At 40.0% G+C, this 26,373-nt stretch overlaps 2 protein-coding genes across 2 annotated transcripts in view; one reads left to right on the top strand and one right to left on the bottom strand.

Moving 5' to 3' along the window:
- LOC106523767 (prune homolog 2 with BCH domain) overlaps positions 1-26,373 on the bottom strand; it is a 37,558-nt gene that overhangs the window by 7,968 nt on the left and 3,217 nt on the right. The window contains exons 2-16 of the mRNA XM_014017310.1: positions 24,473-24,574; positions 23,426-23,628; positions 23,092-23,258; positions 22,498-22,608; positions 21,602-21,690; positions 12,730-12,879; positions 11,471-11,802; positions 7,934-11,371; positions 6,041-6,571; positions 4,560-4,651; positions 2,608-2,829; positions 2,114-2,293; positions 1,909-2,008; positions 1,395-1,526; positions 883-969 (exon numbers count right to left, since the gene is read on the bottom strand). Of these exons, the coding sequence (XP_013872764.1) occupies positions 883-969; positions 1,395-1,526; positions 1,909-2,008; positions 2,114-2,293; positions 2,608-2,829; positions 4,560-4,651; positions 6,041-6,571; positions 7,934-11,371; positions 11,471-11,802; positions 12,730-12,879; positions 21,602-21,690; positions 22,498-22,608; positions 23,092-23,258; positions 23,426-23,628; positions 24,473-24,574 (5,936 nt within the window). The remainder of the gene's footprint in view (positions 1-882; positions 970-1,394; positions 1,527-1,908; positions 2,009-2,113; positions 2,294-2,607; positions 2,830-4,559; positions 4,652-6,040; positions 6,572-7,933; positions 11,372-11,470; positions 11,803-12,729; positions 12,880-21,601; positions 21,691-22,497; positions 22,609-23,091; positions 23,259-23,425; positions 23,629-24,472; positions 24,575-26,373) is intronic.
- Positions 20,962-26,373, top strand: part of foxb2 (forkhead box B2) — an 18,309-nt gene continuing 12,897 nt past the window's right edge. Inside the window, exon 1 of the mRNA XM_014017369.1 lies at positions 20,962-20,991. The gene's annotated coding sequence lies outside the window, so the exon portion shown is untranslated. The remainder of the gene's footprint in view (positions 20,992-26,373) is intronic.

Consider the following 26,373-nt stretch of genomic DNA (forward strand, 5'->3'; position numbering starts at 1 on the left):
TTTCCGTCTTGTTTCAGTAGCCCATTTCTCATCAAGGTGCTCTGGTTCCCCAGCAGACGTCTGGCCGGGTGACGTCTGAGCCGGCATGTCATGCTTATTAATGTCTCTCATGGTATGAGGTAGGCCATAGAGCTCCAAATGGTCTTGCCTAAGGTAACCCACCCTGCATTGCTCAATTTTTTTTGTTGTTTGCGCCGGCCTGGATTCGAACCCGGGTTGAAGTGTTGAGGCTTAGCAAGTAACTTTGAGAACAATAGGTCAGAGTAGAGGTCACGAAAACATCTTGTGTAATATCCTGCAAAAGTTGACATCATAAGGGGTCTATTGGGTGGCGTCATATTTCCACCCATTTCTGGGAAATAGCCCACCCTTTTTCTGGCAAAGATAGTGTGGTATAAAAGCTTATGGTTTTCTAACTGCGGGAGTTCGGTTTTGCAAGGTCTGATCTGTCAGTTGAAGCTGTACTGACTGAACTCAATTAAAACTCCCTCTGGCTGGCCAAGGATTGTCTCTTCTCTTTTTATCTTGATAAGTGGACTTTTTCAGCACCTACAGTAGTTTGGCTGAGAAAACAATTCATGTCATTTAAATGTATAGAGGCCAAATATTAGCTAATGTAATGTTCTTTTACGGCAGTATGAGATCTTTTTGACAAAGAGCTGTTTTATAAACCAGAAACATTATTTAGAAGTAGGTCCTAGCTGTTAGCCTAGCCTTCTGCTCTGTCTGTAGTTACAGCTAATAAAGTACTAACTACTTATTACTATTTGACAGAACATTACTTCAAAAGTAAAGCATCTTCCTTTGCATTAGAAAGACTATTTATGTCCATTTTGTGTTGTTTGGGAGGTTTTTATGATTTGTTGTCTGCTTTTACAGCACCTTATAAAGGGCCTGGTGATTCCCAGCAAAGTCCGAACAAACCAGGAAGGATGAACAATAAAGAACATCTTTAGGTTCTTCTTCAACCTGTAGGACAAAAAGAGAGACAGAAGAGGAGTCTGTTATTTCAAGAGATTTATGATTACTTTCATCCTCATTTTTACTTGACTGAACTGACAGGTATAATAGATTTGAGAAAAACACCACTAGCAATAAACTATAAAGACTGTGTACAGCATGTTTTTTCATTGGGTAAGTCCAAAACTTTCAAGGTGACCTGCATAACTGTGTAGTAGTTAATGCTGTCACCATGTTTTATTTTCCCCCACAAGTCATCYTTAGATAAAACCTGGTGTGAAAATTAAATTGCAATCCTGACAGTCCTTCCCTTTAAATATTTCAGACTGATTATTTAATCTTTTTTTCAAAAACAACCCAACAGTCATGACTTTGACATAAAGAATGTTAAATCTGCTTTGTATTTGTTGTGAGGTTGCTTGTGTAAATATTACCTTCGGTCTATCATCTGATAGCACCTTTTCATCCAGGTAAAACCAGGCATTCTTCTACGAGGAGTGGCGCCATTGAGGTACACAATCATATAATCCTCTGCAACCATTAGCTCCAAAGTACTAATTACATATCTAGGGAGACGGAACAGATAAAACGTTCTTTTATAATAATTAGTTTGAAGTGATAAAACTGCCCAACCATTATTAACCATTGTGGTGTTACATTACCTGTTATCTTGGGAATTTAATCCTTCAAAGCATTTAAGGTTCACATTTGGTGTACTGTTTGGATCTGGACTGGATTTTATTCTAATATTATTAATATTAATGCAAACAGTTCTTTTTTAAATTACTCTATTGGTTCGTGATATATTTTGCTAACACAAGACAAATGAATACATCTATACACACAAATGCTAACACAAGAAGTTTAATTATCACCCACAGATGATAAAAAGAGCAAAGCCTGTCCAAGCTAATTTTACCATAGGGGCAATAGAGAAGCTTCACTTACAGAAAAAGGTTTTCCATTACATAGTTATAGTTGTCACAGTCGCTGTCTGGCAGGAAACACGCTGCGAATACGATGATAGCATTTTTTTCAGCATAGTAACCTGAACATGTAAAACACAGAAAGAGGACAGCGTCATCGGGTGGAAGTTGTAAAGGCAAAGAGAACCTGAATGCAGWATGAGTTTAAGGCATTCGTGCCCATGTACCTCCGTGAGAGAKGACTCTTTTGTATGGCTCAATGCACTTCATATCAATGCGGTGCTCCTGCTCTCCAATCACTACGCTCCGCCACAGTCTTTCGTCTTCTTTTTTCTCTTCTGCCGGGCGACCTGCTGTGGCGCCGCCTGATGCAGCTCCCTCACCTAGATTAGACCCTTCTGAGTCTGCTGTTTGTGGCATTAATGAGAAGTTTAACAGAATGATGGAATCAAATAAACAAATCTGGACATACACATTTGTATTTTAAGGAGAAAGTAGTGGGGAGAGCAGCGCACAAGTTGGATTCGTACAAAAAGTGAATTACTATCGCTATCATTCTCAGTTTACTTTGCATCAAAAGAGCGAGTTGAAAGTGTCCATCACAATACACAGCACAGTCTTTATGTCCTCATATCTTATTGTATTGTGTTTGTTACGTTCTGTTGAATGTGTCTGTTTATTGAAACATTCAGGTGCTCTGTCTCCATGATGTGTGTCTTACCGTGTCCATTAAACTCCAGAGAATCGGTCTCGTCAGGCGTGTCAATCCCATCAACACTTACATCCAGGTCATCCCCAGTATCCAAGGCGTCGTCCTCTGTGTCCAGAGGATCTTCAGAAGCAAGGGACCCCTCACTGTGCTCCAATGACAGGTTAATTGGTGGCGCTGACAGCTTTCTCCTTTGATTTGATCCACCTGATGTATCTGCTGAAGATGGTGGGTCTGTTTAAAAAGACAGGGCAAGTGTACTCAATTTTCAATGTGTGGAGTATTGTCACAAAACAATATCCGTCAAATACAAGAGAACACGCACAAAAAAACCCCACAGGTAATACAAACAACAACAACAACAACAAAAAACATTTGCAACTTTCATGAGATGCTACTTTATGATGTAGGACATGGGATGTCCCAGGGACTATAAGAGTTAATGGGTGGAGGGCTGTTTTCCCCTTCATAAGATCTCCCAGGGCCAACTGGTTCTGTTTCAGGTGCCAGAACACGTTTGAGTCAATAACCATTAATATAAGATCAAGAAACTTGATATCTTGACCACTTTTGAGAGCCAAGGCCTCATCCTGGAACAGAAGCTCATTGATGAGTATCCACCGATTAAGTCATACTCATGGGGCRTGAGTCTAAGATAGAGGACTCGGCAACTCAAACCTTCATCATTAAACATGACTTCAATGGTGGGAAAAAAGCCCCTCTTGTGAGTGAGGTTGACTGACAGACTAGAAGTAGCTGTTTTCACCTCAGTGCTCGGTGTGTCTTCTTTATTAGTCTCCCAGAGTAGGTCTGGACTTTATTTCACTCTGGACTCAGTCTGTGTTAAAGGTGAGAAAGAAGATAACCTCAATCCTGATATTAGGCCGCAGCGTTCAAACACTGGTTTTTCCTAGAAAGAAAAAGGGTGTTGCTATGTTCCTGGTGCATTCCAACTTAAACTCCTCCAACAAACAAGGTGTGGCGGAGTTATTTATTTATTTATGTATTTTGGCCTGAGGTAACAGAGGAAGTTAAAAGCAGTTTTTAATAATCCAGGCCCTTAGGGCTCAGTGTCCTACTTGCTTAGAATGTTTTCCTGTTGAAACGAACCTAAAGCAAACTACTGGGTCAGGCTTCTGCAGAATTTGAAGACAACGTGCCGAGGTAATTTATTTCTTTGAAGCTTATGTGTTGAAGCAGGAACTGGTCTGAAACATGAAGGGCAGTGTGCCCTGAGGACCAGGGTTAGGAAACACTTAACTTCCTGCTGGTAGGATTGCAGCAGAGGTTCCCCCAGTTYCTTAATGTCTTGGAGCCTCAAGTCTGACAAACCAGAGGGCAGGTTTTAAATACAGGTGGTTCACTTCTTCATAGCCTCAACTGAAAAGTCTATTGCAGGGTATCAGAGGGAAGAGTTTCCAGTTTGGCTAAATATACAGTTTTTACACTTAATTGTGGCATGTCAAGTAAATAGAGGTCCCTCCCCTYCCCCACCCCACCCAAAAACAAACAAAAAAACAACATTAAAAATATGGAAAAAATGTAAACAGAGCAAACATTTAGCAAAAAATGACAAAAATACACAAAGTACAAAAAAATCTTAAAGGACAATAAGCCCACAACATTTTAGCTAATACAATAAACTGTTAACAGAACTTTATTATTATTTTTTGTCTTTGTAATGATTTTTTTTTTGAAAATCCTGTAAATATTATTGAGCATTATGGGGTTATGTTGCCATTTAAAATATTGCAGTTCTGAGTTAAATGTTTTCGTGTGCACCTTTCAGCAAGTGATTCCTCTGATAAAGTTTTTTAGTGTTTTTATATGTGCTGAACAGTAAGCAGACAAAAACTTTACAACAAAATAAAATGAATTTAAAGGTGAAAAACAAGAAGTGACATTTGCTAATAATTTAAATAAAAACAACAAATATAAAACTTAGTTAATCTCGTTTCATTTACCTTCTCTGTTATCCAGCTCCTCAGCAGCTGCCTCACAGGAGGCCATCTTCATCACCATCATCCCTGCTGCATCAACTCCCTGCTGGGAATTTCTGCTCAAAGGGACAGAAATACAATAATGAGCCACAACATAAACTATCATTGCTATAGCCAGTGCCACTAGAGGCACAACAACACAGAGTATTGGGCCAAACAAGCCAAAGACAATCATCTATCTACAACGGAGAAGAACTGAAAGTGTTTCCATGGCACTGAATCAAAGAGAGTTTAAAATCTGTTCAATGGACAAGAGATGCAAAGAATCACACAGAGACAAAGCAGATGGAGAGAAACTGACTCGATCCTCATTCCCAGGCTGCACGTGTGGGCTGAGGACACAATACTGAGCAGTGTTGTCACTTCCCTCCACCCAGAGCCCCTCTAACAGATTCTGATTAACATAAAGCATACCAAAAACAGAGAAAATCAGCACAGAGAGCCCACTGGACATGACTGCAAAATGCACACAAAAACACACAACCGTTCTATCTTTGTAAAAAAAATAAATTAGGCTCCTACCTTTCCCTCACTCACTCAGAACCAGAGACTTAAACAGTCTGTCCTCAGTATGTCACATGGTGAGTTTATTAAGGATGGGGTCTATTGTGTGCAAACACACACAGAGGGATGAACAGGGGAGGGTCACAGATCCCAAAGAGGGGGCGGGTCATTGTGATTATAAAGTGGGGCAAAATGAGCACAATACTGCAACTGCTGATGGGGAATAATTACTGTGCTGTGGAGACAAACACAACTGCACATGTATTTGCACTCCTCACTTGGCCATTAAGCACCAAGGTTTGTGTCTGAGGTGAGCTATTTCAGTAACATTCTCATCTTGTCCACATCTCAACTATTGGCAGAAGAGTTTTATGGGACAGTTTGGTCAAAGAAAATTAGATTTTTATTGCAGGAGTGGGCAAGTGAATGTTTAAGATGAAACTGAAAAAGTGCAAATGTGTCCTGYAAGACAAAAGCTCTGATCCATTGACCCCTAAATGCCAAGCAGTGACAGGAAATGACCTCAGGTGTATCATTTGTTTATGTTTACTTTTTTATAAAGACCAGTTTAAAACAAAAACTTAAACCTGTGATATTTTTTTCTTGATATAATAAAAATTAGAAGGAGCTTCAGGATTTAACACAGTTTTATATAAATCTGTGCTTCCTAACAATTTTGCCTGTTTTAATGTTTRAAATTTAAGCATATTTAACCCTTAAAGATTTACATTTAAAATACAAAGAAAACATAAATAATCCTACTTTACTTTTAGGAAGAGCAGCCAAAAAAGGTGTCCTAACAGAAGTATAGAATTTATATAAAAAAGGCTTAAAAAGTAGAAGTGGATTTAAAGACTCTAGCAACATTTCATGAGTAAATCCAAAAAATTGTAAACATTTATTTATTGTTGAGTAAAACTGAGAAAGAGGAAAAATCTGACCTTGATAAGTGAAAGTGAACATATTCCTCCGACACATATCGTGCATGGTCTTCTGTCTTGGGRTGAGAATCTGATTGGTAGAAGTGTTCTCCATCATACTGATAATGAACAGATCCTGCATCATAGTGACTCTGTTCATCGACTCGATGCTCAGAGTACTGGNACATGCACGCCGAGTCATCCACATAGGAGCTTTCAGCTGCATACTGACAATTTCCCCGTGCATCGTCCAGGCTGTGATCAACTCCAGTTTCAAACTGGTTCTCACTTTGTTTAGATCCAAAATGTTTAGCTAAGGCATCAGTTGTGAACTCGGCATACACTTCTGTGGCGTTCTGCTGCCGATTCTCAGGTTTGGTTTCTGCGCAGGCTTGAGAGGTGCTCTGGTTTTCAGTTCTTTGGTCGATGTGGTGGAAGTTGTAGCCGTACTTGGTTTGACCCTGAGTTGTGTTCGGACTTCCCGCCGACTGGAATGCAGCATTTTCACAGGTTGGCTGAGACGACAGCTGGGACATTACATCTTGGTGTCTTCTGTTACAAGAACAAGGAATCTCGGATCAGTGCAAATTCATGGAACACCATTGAATATACAGCTAACTCAAACACAGGCCAACCCGAACATAAATCTAACATTTTACACTCAAAATATGAAACTGTCTTTGTGAAGCTTATTCAAATACTTTAATTTATTATAATAAAAAAACTCATGTTTATTAATGATGGCAACATACTACTGATAAAAGATTCTGAATGCAGATTTGATGTTAATCACCTGGGGACTAATTCAAATATTCAGTTTAAACATAGTCACCTAAAAAAACAAAACACCAACCATTTTTCCAGAGAATCCTTGTCTGTTCTCCACAAATGCAGGGACATACATGCATCAAAAAACTTACAAAATTATGTCAGCAATTCACAGAGACACAAATGAACACAGGAACGTCAGTGAAAAAGCTCTAGCTCCACTAGAGAGAAAACATCTGGCTCTCATTTCTCTATTTTGAGATTGGTTTTATCCAAACTTATAGCACGTCTTGCATGGATCTCATTATAACATCTTATTGGATCCTTAAATTACTAAGAACTAGAGGCGAAACATGAGAAGTTCTCTAAAAGTGTGAGCAAAGATGGTTTTGCTCTTTTGACAGAGTTGTTAAATAGACATGTACCATTCACTCAGTAAAAACGTACACTGTATCTTTACTAATGCTAAATAAAAATCATGTAAATAAGTTTTTCTAAGGGTAACATTACCAATACAAACAGTCACAAAGCTGCATTCACACACCAACACCTTGTTAGAAAGCTGGGAGGGGCTGTTCCCATTAGTTGTGGAGGGACTCCAGCTGTAATGAGGCAGGTAATGCATATTTAATGAGGCGTAAACAAATTCATAAGAACACACACAGAGCTGCAGATCAAATCTTGTCACTGAACACACACCGAGCACACTCGTGTGTATAGGCAGCTTGTTTCCTGCTCACACAGACACAGTCACGCACTCTTGTCTGGTCACAGGACACACAGCGTCCATTCATTCTGTTTTGTGTGTGTGTGTGTGTGTGTGTGTGTGTGTGTTTGTTAGTAGTATCACACGCACACAGATCACCAGACTAATTTGTCAGAGGAAGCCACCAGCTCAGTTCTGACAATCTACTCTGTAATGCTAATGTTCTTCTGACAGACTGAGAAAACAAAACCCCAGTGGACAACTTGGAGAATGGAAGGGAGGTGTGAACAGTGTGTAGTAAAAGGTACATGTTTGGATCAAAGTCCTCGTTCACTATTACCAGCCTAAAAAGGTATTATATTAGGAAATGTACTAGGAAGCCACTTAGGCATCACAAAGACCCATTCAAACAGCAGGATTTAAATTCTGTTGTCACTTACCTTAAAACAGGTGAATAAACATCTTCAGAAACTTTGYAATCCCCACTCTCTCTGTCAATAGACCATTTATCTGTCTTCAGACGTTGTGGAGAACAGTAGTCCTCCCTGTTGAGTAGAAACTTGTCCTCCTCTGACTCAAATGTGTGTAAATCTGTTTGTTGAAATGAGGAACCTGCAATCAGGTCCTCACTAAAACTCAGCAGGTCAGAAGATCCAAGCTCGTGTCTTTCTTCCMGTTCTCCGTGTTCTTCTCGAGTCCATTTTGGCAGGGTGGATTGGTCTGAATCGAGATCTTCATCCTGCTCCTCTTCCATTAAATCTCCAGAAAACGGCAAGCCGAGTCTTTTGTCAGTGGAGATGGACAGCTCGTTTGCAGGAGAGCCGATCAGAGAGCTGCTGGGAGAGACTGAACTGTTAGTGAGAACAGGAGACTCTGTTTCCTGCCTCACTAACTGACTGCCCCACACTTGGAAGTCGCCCAAGGAGGTAGCACTTGGCGGAGGTGCAGATGGTGACTCCCCACCTTCGTCTGAGTCCTCCATTGAGATCTGTGAGCGTACATAAACTTCCTCTCTGGTTTTCAGAAAGTGATCCGATGGGTATCTTAACGATGGAGACACACTTCGGGCCACAGTGCTCGACTCAGTTTTGTTCTCTTCTTCTTCTGTTGGTCTACAATCTGATGGACTGAAAGCTTCAGAGTTAGTTTTTGATTGGCTCGGACTGATCATTTCTGGCACCAGCTGTTGCTGACTATCTTGATGTGTATTCTCCATGTGATCTTGATGTGCTGTTTGGGCGTGAGTTTTTAACACTGTGGCAGCATAAGACAGTATGCTGAATGTCTCCATGGATTTTCTTGTTCCTTTTGCCTGCTTGTCATCCTGTGTGAGTCTAACAGACCACTCTCTGTTGACTTCTTTGACTGTGCCAGGCCCAATGTTTTCCATTTCTAATCCTGAAAATAAACTTTCATCAGAATTAGATGTTCTTCCTCCTGGGATGTAGTTCAAAGACAAATTGTCTGATATTTTCCCTTCCGTGTCTTTTTTGCTTTCTTTACCATCACACTCTTGGGTTTCAAAAGCCGGCACATCTTCACTGTGGGGTATTTTGATGGGCAAGTGTAAATGTAATGACAAAGCTGCCTCTGAGTCACTGTGTTTCTCTGAGACATGGCTGTCCCAATTGTCACAGCTTAGAGATATGGAATGGTTTGTCTGGATTTCAGCAGCTCCTCCGCGACTTTCTGAATCTAGAGCGAAAGTCGAGGTGTCTACCAGAACAAACGGAGAATGCTCACTGGATTGTGCCATCCAGTCAGCCTCCTCTGATTCGTCTGTGTTTGTGTTTTTGGTCTTAATGTCAACTGGACTTTCTCCACTTTTTGGCAGCGAACCAAACTCTTTATCAAATAGGAACACTTGGTTTGCTGTCTGGTTTATATCTGAAATAGTCGTCCTTTTAGGAATATCAGCATTCTGGCTCAGATTCTGCCTTTCATCACTCGGCATATGTTTGGACACAGCTATAAAAGGGCTGGACTGCTCCTCTAACTGTATCATGTCTATTACTGGGCTCGCACAGTTGTCAGGGGATGACATTTGACTCCACTCTCCATGTCCTAAATTGTCATATTCAGAGGTGGACGTGACCATGCCATGGATGGGCAATTCCCACAGAGCAGTACTTTGGTGAAGTGAAGTCTCATCTTCTGAATGTTTGGATGGAGAGTCACTAAGTACCTCTGAATACTTACTCTGAGAAAATTGAATGTCTTTACTACTCGTTTCTTTACCCTGTGTTTCACTGTCAACTGTCTCTATGACTATTTTCACTTTGTGCTCATTACCTCTGCATTCAACCTCTTCAGGTGCATCATTCTCACCTTTACTACCACTATCATCTTCTGAAACTTTATCTTCTTCTGTCTGTTTGCTTGGATGTGTTTCAAGAGAATCATCCAATGATCCCTCATGACCAAGGTCTTTTTGATTTTCAGGCCCTTCGGGGGTTGTTAAGGGGGAAGAGCTGTCCTCCTGGATGGTGGTGTTCCACATCTGCATTCCACCATCTGAGTATCCTAGCGGACTTTCTACAGAGGTGTCTCTTTTAATATTGGGGTTCAGCCCATAGAATGAACCATAGTTTTCTGACAGATTGTCAGGGGTTGTCAGAGGTGAGAGACTGTCATCCCTAATTGTCATATTCCACATATCCAGTGACTCGGGGTAAGAAGGGGTGGTTCCGCTATCCAACTTGAGCAATCCCTGCTGGGCTGAGTATGTCCAAAAATCTAACAGCTCCAAATGTTGGTCTTCCTTTTTACTTTGGACACTGTCGTCCTCTTCTTTAGATGGATCTGGTGTTRAAGGGTTTAGGATGGTTTTCCGCTTTTTCAGAGATGACGTTCTGTCTTCTTCTGCTTTGTTTTTTACAGTTACTCCATCTTCTGGGGGTGTTAACTGAAGATCGGCCAAAGTCACGGGTTTCCACTGATCCTGGAGAACAATACCTGGGTTCCAGTTCTCACATGTTTCAGTTTGATCAGCAACCAAACTAAGCTGAGGTTCAAGCCTCTTAACCCTTTGATGGTCAGCCTCTGGCTTTGAAATTTGGTCTCTGCCATCTCCTTCTGTGAAATATGAATCATTTCTTGTAGTTTCACATTCAATAATTTGAGGGCTCCCTGAACTTTTGGACCGATTTAAGGTATTATCAGCCGAGGACATTGTTCCGTGTGTGTCAAAGCAAAGTTCATCCCAGGTCTCTGATAAAGACGATGACATGCTGTCTTTGTGCTGTAGGACATTGATCCTTTCAACGACATCTTCTGGGAAGAACCTGATACCACAGCTGCTTGGTGGACGACTACCTACCAAGCTATTGACAGGAGTTGGAGGAACCATCGTCTCCATCATCTCATTCCCATGGATTGTGCCTTGGTGATCAACCGACGACCGCCCACTTTCAAGCCCTCCTAATGAGTTAGGAGCAGAGAAATCTATCAAGCTTAGCTCGTCGAGTTCTGATAGACTCGAGCTTCCAGCTCTTCTGTCACCTTCATCTCCTCCACCTTGAGAATTTACCAGCTCCCCTCCTGCTGGCAGAGGCTGGTCGCTGCTATGAAGTGGGTCAAAATTAAACAGATTAATGTTGTCATTTCTATTCCTGTTAGAGCGGTGCTTCCTCCTCTCAGGTGGGACGGGAGGAGAAAGTGATAAAAAGCTTAGGGGAGATGGGTTTCTCAGTCCTCCTGGTCCTGCTGCTGGACCTCCACTTGCTGTGATCTCACCAAGAGGACTGTCATCACTCAGGAACACTGAGCTCTCTTTTGAGGACCGACTGCTGCGGATGGTGGTCATGCCGCTGTCGGGACTTAATATTTCCCCACCAGCATTAACTCCTCCGGTGTCTTCTTCACGCTCTCCCATCACCCTAATTTGCAAAAAGTAAACAATTTGTTAAACTGTCAATTTATCTAAAATCATAACAACTTGGTCTTTTTTCACAGGCACTTATTAAACCATTTCATACCTTGCTACTGCCACCACACTTCCGATACCTCCCTCAACTCTTTCGATGTCAGAACCATCCATGTCGTTGATGCCGGACGACCCCTGGGAGAACTCCACGCTGCCGGCTACTCCCTCTGTGGAAGAAGTCCTGCTGCTGGGGTGGCACGCTAATAGCGAGCTCCGACGGTCAGTAAAGTTCTTAAGAAGGTCCTGTATTTCTTCTTCTAACAGAGGAAGAGTTCCCGAGAATTCAGACGTGTTTATTGGAATGTGGTAGACTTGGAGACTGCCCGTGTCCTCCAGTTCGCCAGAGAGAGCCCAGCTGGAGGACTCCTCCAACTCAGCACAGATCTGTAATGAGAGTAACTTCATCTTTGATGTTTTTGCTTGGTCTATTTTTTTTCAAACAACATTATTGGCAGAGTGCATTACCAGAAATGAACGGTATTAAACTTCTAAACAGAATCTAATGACCAATATTACAAAACATCATCTCATTCAGCCTTGCCAACCAACATTTTCAGCTTTTTACTGTCATTTTTTTGTATTTTATCAAAGGAAGTATTTAACTATTATCAAATGCCTCACGAACCACAAAACAAAATCATAATGAAACTTCCAGAAAGTTATCCTTGGATGCACAATCCAACTGAAAATGGCCACCACAGCTAATTGACCAACACACAAATGGCTATTTATTAGTCAATTTAACAGAAATTGCTAAATTTTTATGTGATAGTGGCTGAGAGTCGTTTGCAACACAAACCCTGAGCATGACATGCACTGTAAAAAATGAAATGTTGGATTTACTTAACCATGTTATGTGACCCCGTTCCACTTAACTGAGTTGAGTAAATTCAAAGCAATATACCAGTTTTTTAACCAAAGAACATGAGTATGTTGCTTTGAATTTACTCAACTCAGTTAAGTGGAACGGGGTCACATAACATGGTTAAGTAAATCCAACATTTCATTTTTAGAGTGCATGACATTGTATAAAATATTATTTTCAAAGTTTGATCAAAACAACTAAAACGTCATCACTTCTTACTTTAAAAATAGTCTTAAACTCTGGCATGAAAAGTGTTGGGCAATATACATTTCTTCAAAAAATTTTATGATATTTTTTATTCAAATTAGTAGGAAAAATAGAAACTAAAACCAATCTAAAGAGACATTTCTAAGATTTGATTTATCTAAGCGACTCACTGATACAAATCTGTCTCCTTCACAGAGGTGTACAGATGTTTGGTTTGATGCTCTGTCAGCTGATTTTACCTGGTTCAACATATCTGTGTTGTTTGAGTAAACTGCCACCTGCTGGCGAGGATGATGAACTGAATCACTGATAGACAAGAGAACAACAAGTCCGTCGTAGCCGTGCTGATGACAGAAGGATTTCAGGCCCTCCACATAATTCTGCCAATCCTGAATGTCAGGAGGGAAAAAAGAGAACAAACATTACCTTTTATCACTTGCCAGTATCAGTAAATATTTCCAGACATTTTGCTTACATTTGTTTCTAACCTTGTGCCTTTTATTGCACGTACAATTGAATCGAATTTAGAAAAAGTGGTTTCAAGTGAGTCTTCTTCTGWAGTAATGAGATACAAAGCTGTCAAAGTGCACAGAGGGGTAGAAGACACTTTGTGATTTATTGTTTGGAAATTAACTGTTTGCTCTTAAAACAGCCACCATGCACAGATTATGGTAATTCAGTGACACGCACGGTGATTGATGGATAGAAACTTGCATTAATTAATTGTTCTGTTTGTCAAGGGAACTCATTTTTTTCTCTAAAATGATTAACAACAGTGTTATTGCAGCCATAATTTGCCACGCAGTGATATGCATAAACTGTGCAAAATGATAACTTTTGAAAAACATATTTGCTTGATTTCTCTTGATCGACTGTACAACTGTTTGCTTTGGGAAGTTTTTTGAAAATTGTTGAGTGTATTTAAGTTGAACTTTCATGGTAAAAGAGATACATTTAGAGAAAAACAAACAGAGTTTGCCTTTTTAAATGTTGTCTGCACTTGTGACAAAACAAGTTGTGTGCTCACCTCAACAGTCCAATTATGTTTAAACATTTGTTTCTGCTTTCATTCTGCAAAGTTTTTACAGTGTGTGTGTGTGTGGTCCTTCTCACAACTTAAATGCAAGTGTGTGTGTTTGTATAGGTCTACTGAAAGTGATTGATGAGAGCTTCAGGCGCTGTATCTGCCCAGGCTGTGTCAATATTAACCTGCAAGGATGAGGGGGCTACAATTCTCCTCCCCATGTTCTCCCCCCCTCCATTCTGCCTGCATCCTTCTCTCACCACAATATGGCTGTTGTCAGACTCAGGGACATCAATCCTTACACACACATACACAAGCACACACAACTGTCACTTCCCTGACACTGCCATTTCTCACCACAGATATCCTGATGAGTCCAATGAAGCCTCCCAACATTCAATAAAACACACACATTCACTCACATGGGCACGAACGGCACAAGTAAAAACACATGTAACACATGGAGCTCTCCAGATTAATCCACCTGCAGTTAGCTTCTGTAATTCAAGCTCGTGAGCAAACATGTACACATAAAAAAAGCCATTAAAGCAATAAAGTCTCAAATGTTTTTTTTTTTTTTTTTTTTGCTGCATTCTAAGCAGAAATGTTGGGATGATGCTGGTGTTTTTTAAAGCTACCACCCGACTGTGTGCATAAGAACACAATGCTACACACACGAAAGAGGGGGGAAATGTAGTCGGAAAACGAGCAGAGTGCGAATCTCGGCGATGACACGCAGCGCGACAGTCTGTCTGCCATTTGGTTCTTAACTGAGTAAATTACTACTCATATTGCCGCCCCTCCTCTTTCTCCCTCTGCCACCCCCAGACACACAGATTGCCTTTTCTYATAAATTATCAACATGTTAGATTTAAAATCCACTTGCTAACTGTCTCCAGGAATATTAAGATCCGTGCACAGAAGCAAGTCTTTTTTTGTTGAACTTTGCAGAGACGGTGCAGAGTTTTCCTTCTTAAACTGTTAACTTTATTTCTCTTTTGTCAACTAACAAGTGAACTGACAGTAACACTGAAGCAAAAACTGAACATCCATTCATTGTACATCCCACAGATGGAGTCAGCAAAACAAAAACTGGAGATCACCATCACTTAATTTCAATCATAAAGCTGTGCCTTTTTTTAGTTTTGAAACTAAATGGAATCATTATCAGACACTTGGATGGCCTTAAAATTGATTTAATTCATTTTGCGCTTTTAAAAGCTGACAGTTTACACACACATAGGGACAAGCCCCTTTTCTGTGGTTTTGACACTCTTCAGTTCATTATGTCACACTTAAGCTAAAAAGAATAGTACAAGTTTAACAAGTGTAGGGAAAATGTTAAAAAATACTGAAATATGTTTTTGACTAATTTACAACAGACACAAATTGAAAAAAAAAAGCTACAAAAAAGTGTTAAAAATACTATTAGTTCAAATTTTGAGTTTTATTTGTGTGGATGTGCAAAAGCCACAGATTTTCATAAAATTTCATGTGAAGAGCTTGTAAAATAAAGTACTTTATAAAGGTTGGTGACTGACTTGAGAAAATCTTCAGATAAATGATAATAAAACATAATTGAATAGTTTGAAATGTTGGTTTTTGRTTAATTTTTAAGGCTCTTTGAAGCCCCTTTTGGTTATGATTTCCTTACTTTATGTTTTGCATTTATTTTTCAGCATGTTTCATAATTAAGTAGTTGAATATGTGTACATACTGTATATTTTTAGTACTAAAAATGCTTAAAACTACATTTAGACCTTGGTTTTAAAACACAAACATAAGTTATTATTGTTTTAGGTTGCTTTTTATCTATGCACTTGATCTGAAGGTGTCTGATAAAAAAAAAACCTTCAGCAGGGATTTACACACTTTTTATTGAGAGAAATGGTCCAAGAAAAGACCACAAAATTTCATTGGTTGCTTTTAAAGAACGCTGCAAGGAAAACTCATTTCTATGTTCCTGCTATGGTGTCAGAGGTGYGTTTCTGCTGTGCTGCAAAAGGGTTTTTCTTTTAACATCAACATTTTACTTTTCTTTAGACAAATCTTTAGACTTTTCAAAAAAAAGTCCCCTCACCTGCCTACTTGTTTTTCTCTCACACGTTGCCTATTCATGTCTTACTCACGCAGTTTGCARCTTCATCTTTCTCCCACACTGGGACCATCACACACAACACCGTGCACACACACACATGCACACACTTTTTCCGCTACTTCTCTCATTGGTTGCCTTTGCTCCACAGGTGGCAAGTCTTTAGCGGCTGCGTGCAGTTCTCCCAACCTGCCGTCATTATGCACAATAGCCTTAGGTACAAAACTCAGGCCTCATAACTCACGCCCTGCGTGCGTAAATTCCCGTGCAAACACAGTCAAAGCAAAAACACATTTCCTGCTGTCGCCAACATCTCTGGCAAAGAATTAATCAAGCGTTCATCCATTTAGGCTCTTTGCATACCCTTTCCGTCAGAACCCAGAATGCTAAGAGAGTTGCGAGTTCTTCTCAGGCGATCGTTTCGCCACCCTGATGAATCCATCAAGCGAGGTTTGATTTATACATCTGTCTGTGATCACAGCGGTACAGCTACAGTAAATGGGGTGGCAAGGAGCGAGCTGACACCACCCTGCTCAAACACGCACACATGCAAATGTGCACACACATGTGCAGCATATACCATTTGCCACACACACACACACACACAGTCATCACCTCCTGTTCATCCTCGTGCTCATACTCGCACGAGAGTATTACTGCTTATGAAGTTTTTGGAGACAAAAAAWAAATAAATAAAAGAGGGGAAGGAGGAGGAGGGTGGCAATAAAGTTTGCAGACAGAAACCTAAATGTCTTTCTGTCTGTCTGTCTCACATGGGGCCCCCTCCACGTGCTTCGTTCAATCAGCTCCAAGTGTGAGGATTTGGGGGGCCGAGATCCAAACACTGAGTCTATAAATGTTTTGCTTTGTTATTTGTTTGCCCTCAAAGCCCAAAGAAGCCACAGGGGGAAACCAGAAATGGCGGGGAAAAAGAACRAAAGCAGAGATGCTTTTTTCTTTAGGCGATGTGAGAAGGAAACATCAGAGGAACATTCGGAGGAAGCAGCGCTGTGTGCAGCACTTTTCTCCCAAAATGTCTTTAAAGTAATGCCGAGATTCTGTGGGTTGTTTAGTTGTAGCCAAACAAATAGATATCTTTAAACCGAAGCAATGGGATTTTATCACTGCATTGTGAAAAGCCTAAACAAACTACTACAGAATAAAGTCCAAATTTATAAATCAACATTATAAACTGAGATTTTTCAGTCTTTTTACAACTTGCAACATAAAAAAATTCAAGAAAAGTGCCTAATAAAAAAAACTAAAGAAATGGGGTGGAGGGGTGGCACCCTGGCTTCCTGGTCTTCAATCTTAGTCCCTGGGAGGCCCACCCTGCACCTGCTGTCTCCCAGTGCTGATCATCAGAAAGGCATTTAGTGAGTGCAGTGGCTGCGGGCCCCTTCATTAGTGAGCATAATTATTTGTGCAAGTGGCGCAGGGCAAAACTGGCCCTGCATAAACAAACAGAAGGGCCGGAGGACTATGAACAAACAACGCATTAGAAACAATCAAAGCTGCCAAAAAATAAAAATAAAAAAGACCCATCCTGAAATCTAAAACTGGAGATAATTTACAGGTGATCATTCAAGTTTTAACTGAATATGTCATCAGAATGAAAATCCAGTTATTTTGTTTTGATTTGATTTATTTGTTTTCTGGATTGCCTTGCAGAATTAAATGTAAATCTGACTGACAACACRAAACTGGACATTAAAGTTAGAAATCCGATTCAGTTTTTTAGCTGAACAAATATTTTGCTTAAACTAGGAAAGTTTTGAGTCAAATTATCTTTTAGGATGATGGGGCTTGGAAAGTTATRTTTGACCAGTAAGGATCCTATACTGCCATCTACAGGTGGATTTAGGTTGGACAGAATTCAACAATTACTTTAAAAAAAGGATTATATAAATGTACGTGAAAGGAGAAATTCCCCATAAAGGTTCCTCTGCCTCTTTGAGTAACTGCCAGAAAATGGATGGACAGAAATCCTGAGATGCACACAGTTATTATACAGATTAAGCACGGCGACACTCTGAGCAAAAGTTGATTAATATTGTTTAGTATGCAGAAAAAACAAACACCATTAAAATCGTTATTGGGTCTTGTTGGAACAGCAGATGAGTAAAAGTCAGAAATAAAACTTTATCCTTATATTAGCAGAGGAAAATAGGAGAGATTGAAAAAAAAAAGAACAAAAATCTTTGAGAACATATTGCAGTTCTTGGTTGTCCATATTAACAAGAGCAAAAACACATTATTCACATATTCATGGAAGGGTGTGCATGTTTGTGGCTGTGGGCTCCTGTCCTTCCCACAGTTCATCAACTCCACAGCATGAAGAGGCTTCATCCAACTGCAGCCTCATCTGCCAGCGCTAATTTTTGAGTTGTGAGGAGCTCGAACACATCCTCTGGTACGAAACATGGGAACACTGCGCTTTTAGGATGATCTGAGTGTCTCTGTGCAAGACACGGCATCTCCCTTAAGAAAAAAACACACTAATTTTAACCTACTCGTGTCACTCATTTGTGATGCTGCATAAAAAAATGTGCACCACAGATTTTAAGTTTTCTATCCTGTTGTGATGATAAGTTACAGAAACATAAATTCAACAGGTGTGATCCCAAAAGTTAGTGCGTAGGTACTCATGAGTTGTTCTAATTTCAGTTGATCTTAGTCTCATTTTCAACGTTTTTCACTCTACTAGAGTTATTTCAGGAGAGCAGCAGGGAACGGAGGTCAGCGCAAGGCTTGMTGGGACTTCTGGAACCATGTCCAACATTTGTACTTGGAGAGGAAGCATTAAAAAGCAAAACGATGCTGCCAACACACCATGTGACTTTATTAGTCTCCATCTGTATTAAAAATTCAGCTTAACTATTAGCAAAACTTGTTTTAGTCCAACATGTAAGATGATCTCCCTGATAAGTCTTTAATTTAAAACAAATAACTAAAATATATGAAACATTTTCAAAATAATAGTCTTCAGTTTTATTAATTTTAATATCTACCCACAATGTACGCCAGACAATAATGTCATCATTCTCGATGTGTCTGTTAGCAAAATATTTCATCATAAGCTACTGAACAAATTTTAATAAAACTCAGAATGTAACTTACACTGAGTGACTTTTACCTGATTCAACTTACAGCAACTTTAGCAAAAACAAAACCGGCTACAACAAAGCCATTTTTTCCACATATTTAGGTCAAATGTGGTAGCTGAGTCATCCCCAACACATAATCTGTGCATGAACGATATTTGTTCAAAACTCTTTCAATATATGTTAGTTTTATTTAAAAGTAAATCTACTATATATATATATATATGCGTGGAGAGAGAGTTGCACATAAGTGGTGCGCAGGTACGCATGCACGATCAAAAAAAGGAAAAGCGCACCAGATGGAATGTCATAAAGCGCACTTGCGTACCTAAGATTGTACCTGATTGTCTGTCAAAACAACAGCTAGCAGGGCTCTAGAGTGTGACCAGTTTGGTCGCAAATGCAATTTGATTTTAAATAAATAAATAAAAATAAAAAATTCAGCTGCACTGGTGTGAATGGATTGTWGTTCTGTGCTCACCAAGCTGACAGWGGGACCCTGACAGAAGGATTAAATGGACACTGCCTTTAACAAATCAGACGAAGTCCAGAGCCGTTTTATCCAATCAGAGCAGAGCAGGGCGGGACTTTCAGTGAGAGCAAGTTTGGTTGAAGCAGCGGGCTTTCTGTGATACTGCAGGGTCCCACTGTTCTTCTAATTAAACCACATTAACTCTAACAGAACATTTGTTTGCCCCATATTAAAGATAGATGATTCTCTNCGATATTTGTTCAAAACTCTTTCAATATATGTTAGTTTTATTTAAAAGTAAATCTACTATATATATATATATATGCGTGTGTGTGGAACTGAGTTGCTGATGAGAGAAAAATCAGTAAATTTTAGGATGAATCTAAAACCAAATAAATAGAACTTGAACATTTATTTTTGCAAAGCATAATACTTTTTAAGAAACTGAAAAAAAAATATTTGCGTGTACTAACTGAAGTGAAGCGCCTCTGAAGGAAGGGAACTCGTTTGATTTGTGCTTCCATTATAAAGCAGCCCCCAGACTGACTAATGTGTGTTTGTACAGTAAACAGAAATACATTCGTCAGCATATATGATGTGTCCATATCGTTACCCCACCAACCACAATCTTTTTCTTYCGCTAACTAGACAATCACTGCCACAAGTTTCTATTTTTTTCCCCCACCCAAAAAGCTAACGGAGTCCTCTTTAACTGCTGCCAAACACACACACACATACATACACAACCCGCTCTGACAAACACATAGCACATAAACCATTAAAGACTAATTGAATCTAATTTATTTAGTTTTCTGGAAAGAATCATTTAAGGCAGAACTTCCCTAAGCCCCCTCAATAAATGACTCTCATACCGTTTTACTCTCTTTTCAAACACAATTAAAATATAATATATAAATATATACACACTGCAAATGACATGCATATAAGGAGTTCATTTCGGAGCCTGATCTCAGGTCATTAGTAACCCACCATGACGCTGTGGAGTTGGGGTCCGCTGGCGACATGCAGGCCCCTGGCCATTTATTCTATATTAAGTCTTTAATGGGCCCCCTCTCTCTCTCCTTCGCTTCCTCTCGGTCTCCATCTCTCCCTCCTGACACGCAGCGTGTAGGCACAGCGCTGGTAAAATATGCACAGAAAGTCCAGTGCGCACACATGAGCAAAGCCATTCAAATGAATGGTTATTTATTCGCTAAACGAGGATCTGGGTGTTTAATGTTCCTTGGACGTTAGGTAGTTTTCTGGGGGAGGAAGAGCCATACCCCTACGGCTACAGACATCATTTATTTTACACATAGCCTAATACCGCACGCTAGGCAGCTGCTGAGAAAAATGGGCTTTGAGAAGGAGATATAAAAGAAATAATGAATGATTTTTCTTTTCCTTTCCCCTGGTTTTGTGTGTATGTGGAGGAGGGGGGGTGRGTGAACACATTAGAGGATGCAGCAGGGAAAAAAAAGGACGGGGTAAACTTAAAAGCTTAAACCGCCTGTTTATGAGTTTGTGCGTGTGTGCGTGTGAGCGTGCAACAGCGAATGTGAAGAAGCGAGTGACAGCCAGAGAAGTCAACACGAACGTCGCACCAACGTGTGTGAAAATGAGAGCGTGTTTCAGTGCGGTTGTTGGGTTTTTTTTTTCAGATACCAGCGGGGAGGATGGTGATACATGGCTGTGTCGGAGGCTTTTGGGCCTCCATCTACATCTCATCCAAATTCAGAACCTCGCAACTTCAGAGGGACTCCTTCCCGCTACGCAAAAACACCTCCGAAATGTGACACTGTGCAGGTGTGATGCAACCAAACCATTTAAAACCATCAAAAGTAACTTTTCAGGAAGAAAAATGATTCTCACTTCCGTCGAAATCCATTTGTCTACTAGAAGACAGCACAAGTCATTATCAACTTCTAGAGAAAGTGGATGGCATTATATTCTGATACAGTCGGCATAATTTATTAAAAACATTTGGACTAATGAGGCTTTGAAATATAATAACTCCATTACATTTTTTTGCCTTAAAGCAACAGTTCAGAACTTTTGAAGTGGGATTCTGTGGAATAATTATGAACAAATAATATGTTACCTGTTGAAGACAGTGCTATGAAAAAGCTCAATTAGGAGAAACAGAAGTTAATTTTGATTGGACTGTGCTAACAGCCAAGACTAAGAAATGTGAAATCCACTTTAACATAAAAGTTTTGACGTCCAGACTTTTAAAATTGCTGATCTAAACTATCACTTTAATGCAAATATAAACTGTGGATTCTTTAGTTTTAATTATCAACCCCTTTGAATATTATAAAGGATTGTATTCAGTGATATAATATCTTACCGTAGCATAAAGGTTTGACACAAAGCTCAAACATTTCAAAATGAACGTAATAGACAAAGAACCTACCTCTTTATCAGTGGTCAGTGAGATGAGGGCGATGGTCATCTCTCCATCAGAAAACTCCTTCAGCTCCGTCGCCAGCAGCTGCATTAAGTCTACATCCAGTCAGTACACACAAACAGACTAACAGTTACACAAAAACACACACAAAAAGGCATACAAAACAATTTCACAACAGACAGAGAAAAACACGAGCATGAGTACTCTCTGGGTGGCACGGCTGAGCAGTGGTCTCTCAGCGAGAAGGTCGCAGCTTCGCCTTCTGTGTCCTCCCACAGACCAAAAACATGTTGGGTAAACTGGTAACTAACCGTCCCTAGGTGTGTGTAAAACTGTGAGTGGTTGTCTTGCTTGTCTCTTTGTGTCTCTGTGATGGACTGGAGACCTGTCCAAAATGTAACTTTTCCCCTTTTACACAAAACCAAAGATCTTTTTAAATATTAAAAAATCTAATAAATGACAGATTATGCTGCTTCTAAGCRTCATTTGTGTTCATGTTGTTTTATACATCTGGATGCTGTTAGAGAGGACATGGAGGATGAAGATGAAGAGGAAAGAGTGAGATGAAGGAAGATAATTCATTGTGGCGACCCTGAAAGAAGAAGAAGATGCTGCTGACCTGTGACCTTCTGTTATCGACGAGTGAATTGTTCCACCATGTTTTGTTGTTTAGCGCTGGACACCTTTTCTAGCCTTTATTATCCCAGTTCCAAACTTTTTTGCATTCAAATCAAAATAAGCAAAAAGTTTGTCTTTTTTTCGTAGCTCCTCCGAACGACAAGAACCTCATTCATACGGCCTAAATGCATCCACTCATTTAGCATCCCTGCCTCGCTTGCACACATATAATTTTGCGTCTGCAGAGTGTGTATTTAAAGCCCGCCTATGTTGCAGAAACGCACCTTGTTGCCTCCCTTCTGCCCATTGCTCCACGGTTCTCACGAGGTCCTCCAGCTCGTCGGAGCGACAGCCGCGTTCGATCCACAAGGCTTCTCTTTGCAGTCGCAAGGCCTCTGGAGAGACRAACACAAAGAGCTCCAGTCAATAACTGCATCTGGCTCTGATTTACACAGCGAGTTCAGTGTAGGTTCAAAAATAACACACTGATGAGACTGTTTTACACACCCGACCTGTGTGCGAAGGGCAAGTCATCAGCTCCAAGCTGAACGGAATCCAATACGAAATACTTGCATGAATATCAGAACATGACGGTAAATAGTTAAATTGTTTCACTTACATCTAATGATTTCTTTTTGCACAGAGATGATTTGGTCCACAAATAACTAGAGACTAACTTTAAATGTAAAAGAAGGGACTTTCTAAGCTCTATTTTAGCCACATTCACCCCTCATCTCTCTTCGTCCTGCATCTCTCCAGGTGGGTGTTAAGCGAGTCATGTCAGAGGATTTGTGTGTGTGTGTGTGTGTCTCCCTTCATTGCCCCATTACTCCTCCTGGAGGGGAGGGGGTGGTGGGGGGAGACTGTGCCTCCCTCACCTCCAAGAGCCTCCCCCAGCGCAGCTCTGCTCTGCTCCGCTGCCTCTTGAAGAATCTCTCTGGCGACGGTCGTCAGCGCGGACAGTGCCCCATCAGCCTCCGCGCCCCGTGGCCCACGGCGGTGGACCACGTGCTGGACGCTGGACTCCAGAGTGCTGCGCTCAGAGCTGGGAGACAATAAAAATATGGTGAAGGGGATGCGGATGGCTGATCTGGAAGAAGTTTGCCGTTTCTGAGAGTTTTTATCAATTTACATTTTGTTTTTTTAGGTCACGAGACGCGCACAGGCCTGAAACATATTCACGTTTACAGGGACAGCGCAGCTGCGTTTTACCTGTCGAGCAGTCCATCCCTCAGGAGCGTGAGCAAAAGTTTCCCAGAACGATGAAGACTCACAAGGTCTACGTCCTCCTTCCAGAGCAGCAGGCTCTCACTAACTTTCACCCTCTGCAGATATCTCACCGTCTCGTCAGGCAACACGGTGCCACCGCGCTTCCTGCACAGCACTGGCACACACACTCCTTCTGAGGACTTCCTCTAGAACACACAAATAACATAACAAATAAAATCCATTTTCAATCACGTCTCAAAGACACAATACCATCGGGTGAATTAATTATTTTTAGAGACCAAAAAAAAAAAAAAAAAAAAACAACACAGAAAATACCTTTTAAAAGTTGCCCAAAAAGATGATAACAGCAAACAATTTTGAGTTTATACTGGAAAAAAATGCATTTTGATATAATTATTTAATAATTTAAAAATAATTGTATCATATATAAATTACAGTTCTAGTGTTATACATGTCATACAGGTCATACTTGGTTTTAAACTTAGATCAATACAACCTTAAAATCAATATCAGMACTTATTATATTATCAGCGTCGTCATCATCTTTATTATTATTATCATCATTACTATTAAACTAAACTGAGAAAAAACGCAGAAGCAGAAAGTGAAAAATAAATTTAATTCACCTGATGAGTTAATTTCTTATAAAAGCAACTGAAATAGAAATAAATTTAGCCCTGTTTGGATTTTAGATTGCACTTGTTTATAATATTAAATTTATTGTGGGTTTACAGACATTCATTTTAATCTACAACAATGCAGTCTGTATTTTATATGTTAAAGTGGACCAGCATTAAAGGTATTTACAGATATGGTTCTTTTATTCTGACTGGTTTAGGGTAAAACACACACCACACGCCTTTATACCATCTCCGAGTATTATTAAATAGGATTTATTTGTCAGATTAACTTAATGGGACACAGCTATATTTTTGCTCGTGAACTGGATCAAGTTTAAAAAAAAAAATAACCCAGCAGATTTTCATGTGTTTTCCAGTAAAAAGCACTTATACAGAGTGGTAATGTTACCTGGCTGAGGTGCAGTGCTAAGCACAGGGTTGCAGCCACAGTGTTAACATCAGGCTCTGGTCCACCTAAAACAGCATGGACAGGACCCTCGGATGGACCTGCCTGAAAGCACAAACACACACAAAGAAACTCAGCTCATGTGTTTATTTTATTGTAAACATAAATTAAAGAAATTGCTCTCTTTGTTTTCAAAAGTCAGCCGCGGGAAGCAGTTGACGGCACACGATTTGTGTTTGATCTGATCGCCGACACACACAGCCTAATGTTGAACCTCACTGAGCGAGCGCCACGATGTCAGATGACTGCAGCAGTTTCAAACCCTCACTATGAATTAATAATGAAACCATAGTGCTGCACGCTTTAGCTCATGTTTGACAAAGAATCTGCTTCAATACTGACTCCAAAATAAATAAATAAACAAATAAAAACTTTATACTGTAAGTTGACTACAAACTCAGCCAGCGGGAGATTTTGTTTTTCATTTTATTCTCTGAATGATTGATTAGCCAATCATTTCTCGTAACAACTGAACATAAAGTCCCTGTTTAGGTCAATAATAAATGTTTCACTGTATGGACTAAAAATATATCTTTGGTTAAAAAAAGATAATACAAGTTTGGCTGACATTCTTTAATAAGCCATAAAATTAAAAACACTGAAGTATCTAAACACAAAATTCTCATTGAAATAAAACAAGACGTGTTGATTGCCAAAAATGCTGTGAATTCAGTTTAAACACTTTCACAATATTTAGCAAAAGCTTTCAATATAACCATTTATTTTACAATTACTGAAATAAACAAACAGATTAGTTTAAAACCCTTTACTCATCAAAAGCTTGCAGGAGTCTTTATCTGGTATCGGTCAGAAATTGAAGCCTATATAACATTAATCATTAAGCAAAATGTGGATCCAAGAAAATCACTTGGAGCACRTAGTTGTGATTTTCTCCATGAATCAATAATTTTTTATATATGGTTTATTTCTGCATATTTTCTGCATGTGTTTTGCTTCTTAGCGATGAATGTTGTTACCTGTCCCGCACGGCGGTTTCAGTTTTCAATATTTCATCCTCAGCTGCCCTCTTCTCACACATCCTGTTTTCACTCACTAATCAGACCCTCCCAGCAGATATAAGCTACTTATTTGCACCAAATCTTTGTCAAAACTCTGTAGGCAAGTCCTGATTATGGATTCTCTAAAAAAAGTTGTAAACAATTAATATCTTACTTGCTGTACATGGCTCCTAAAAGACCTCAGTTTAAAGATACGCCATTTCAAAAAAATAAATAAATAAACGTGAACTATCTCTTTAAAGCTTGAGAATTTGTCACAATTAGTCAAATCTGAATTAGTCAACTGGATGAGATGACTCAAAGTGAGTGAAGGGATCATGAGAGAGAACAGAGGAGAGGTTAGTGGCTATAAGGGCTGGAAATGAGAAAGAAGGAGGCAAAGATGGAAAATGGAGGAAAGAGGGGGAAATACTTAAGGTGCTTATCGAAAAAGTGTGTCTGTGTGGAGCGGGGGGGATAAAAGGGGTATAGGTCAGAAGGAAGCGTGGAGGTGAGCGGGAGAAATGTGATAGTGGGAAACTTTAAAGAGAAGAGAAGAAATAAGTGATAAGCAGAAGAAATGAAATAAAAACAGCGAGCGAGGTCACAGGGGGATTTAAGGAGGAGAGGGGAAAAAAACGGCAAAGGTGTGCGAGAACGAGAGGGATAGTGTGATCGAGGAAGGGATGTTCCTTCATGTGAGGGAAGCTAAATCAATACTGGATGGTCAGAAGAGGAAGTGAAGCATTAGCAGAGAAAAGGCCAGTGTGTGTTCCATTGCAACAGGAGAACACTGAGTGTGTGTGTGTGTGTGTGTGTGTGTGTGTGTGTGTGTGTGTGTGTGTG

Source organism: Austrofundulus limnaeus, unplaced genomic scaffold, assembly GCF_001266775.1.
Source record: "Austrofundulus limnaeus strain Quisiro unplaced genomic scaffold, Austrofundulus_limnaeus-1.0 Scaffold166, whole genome shotgun sequence".
NCBI classification, from domain to species: Eukaryota; Metazoa; Chordata; class Actinopteri; order Cyprinodontiformes; family Rivulidae; genus Austrofundulus; species Austrofundulus limnaeus.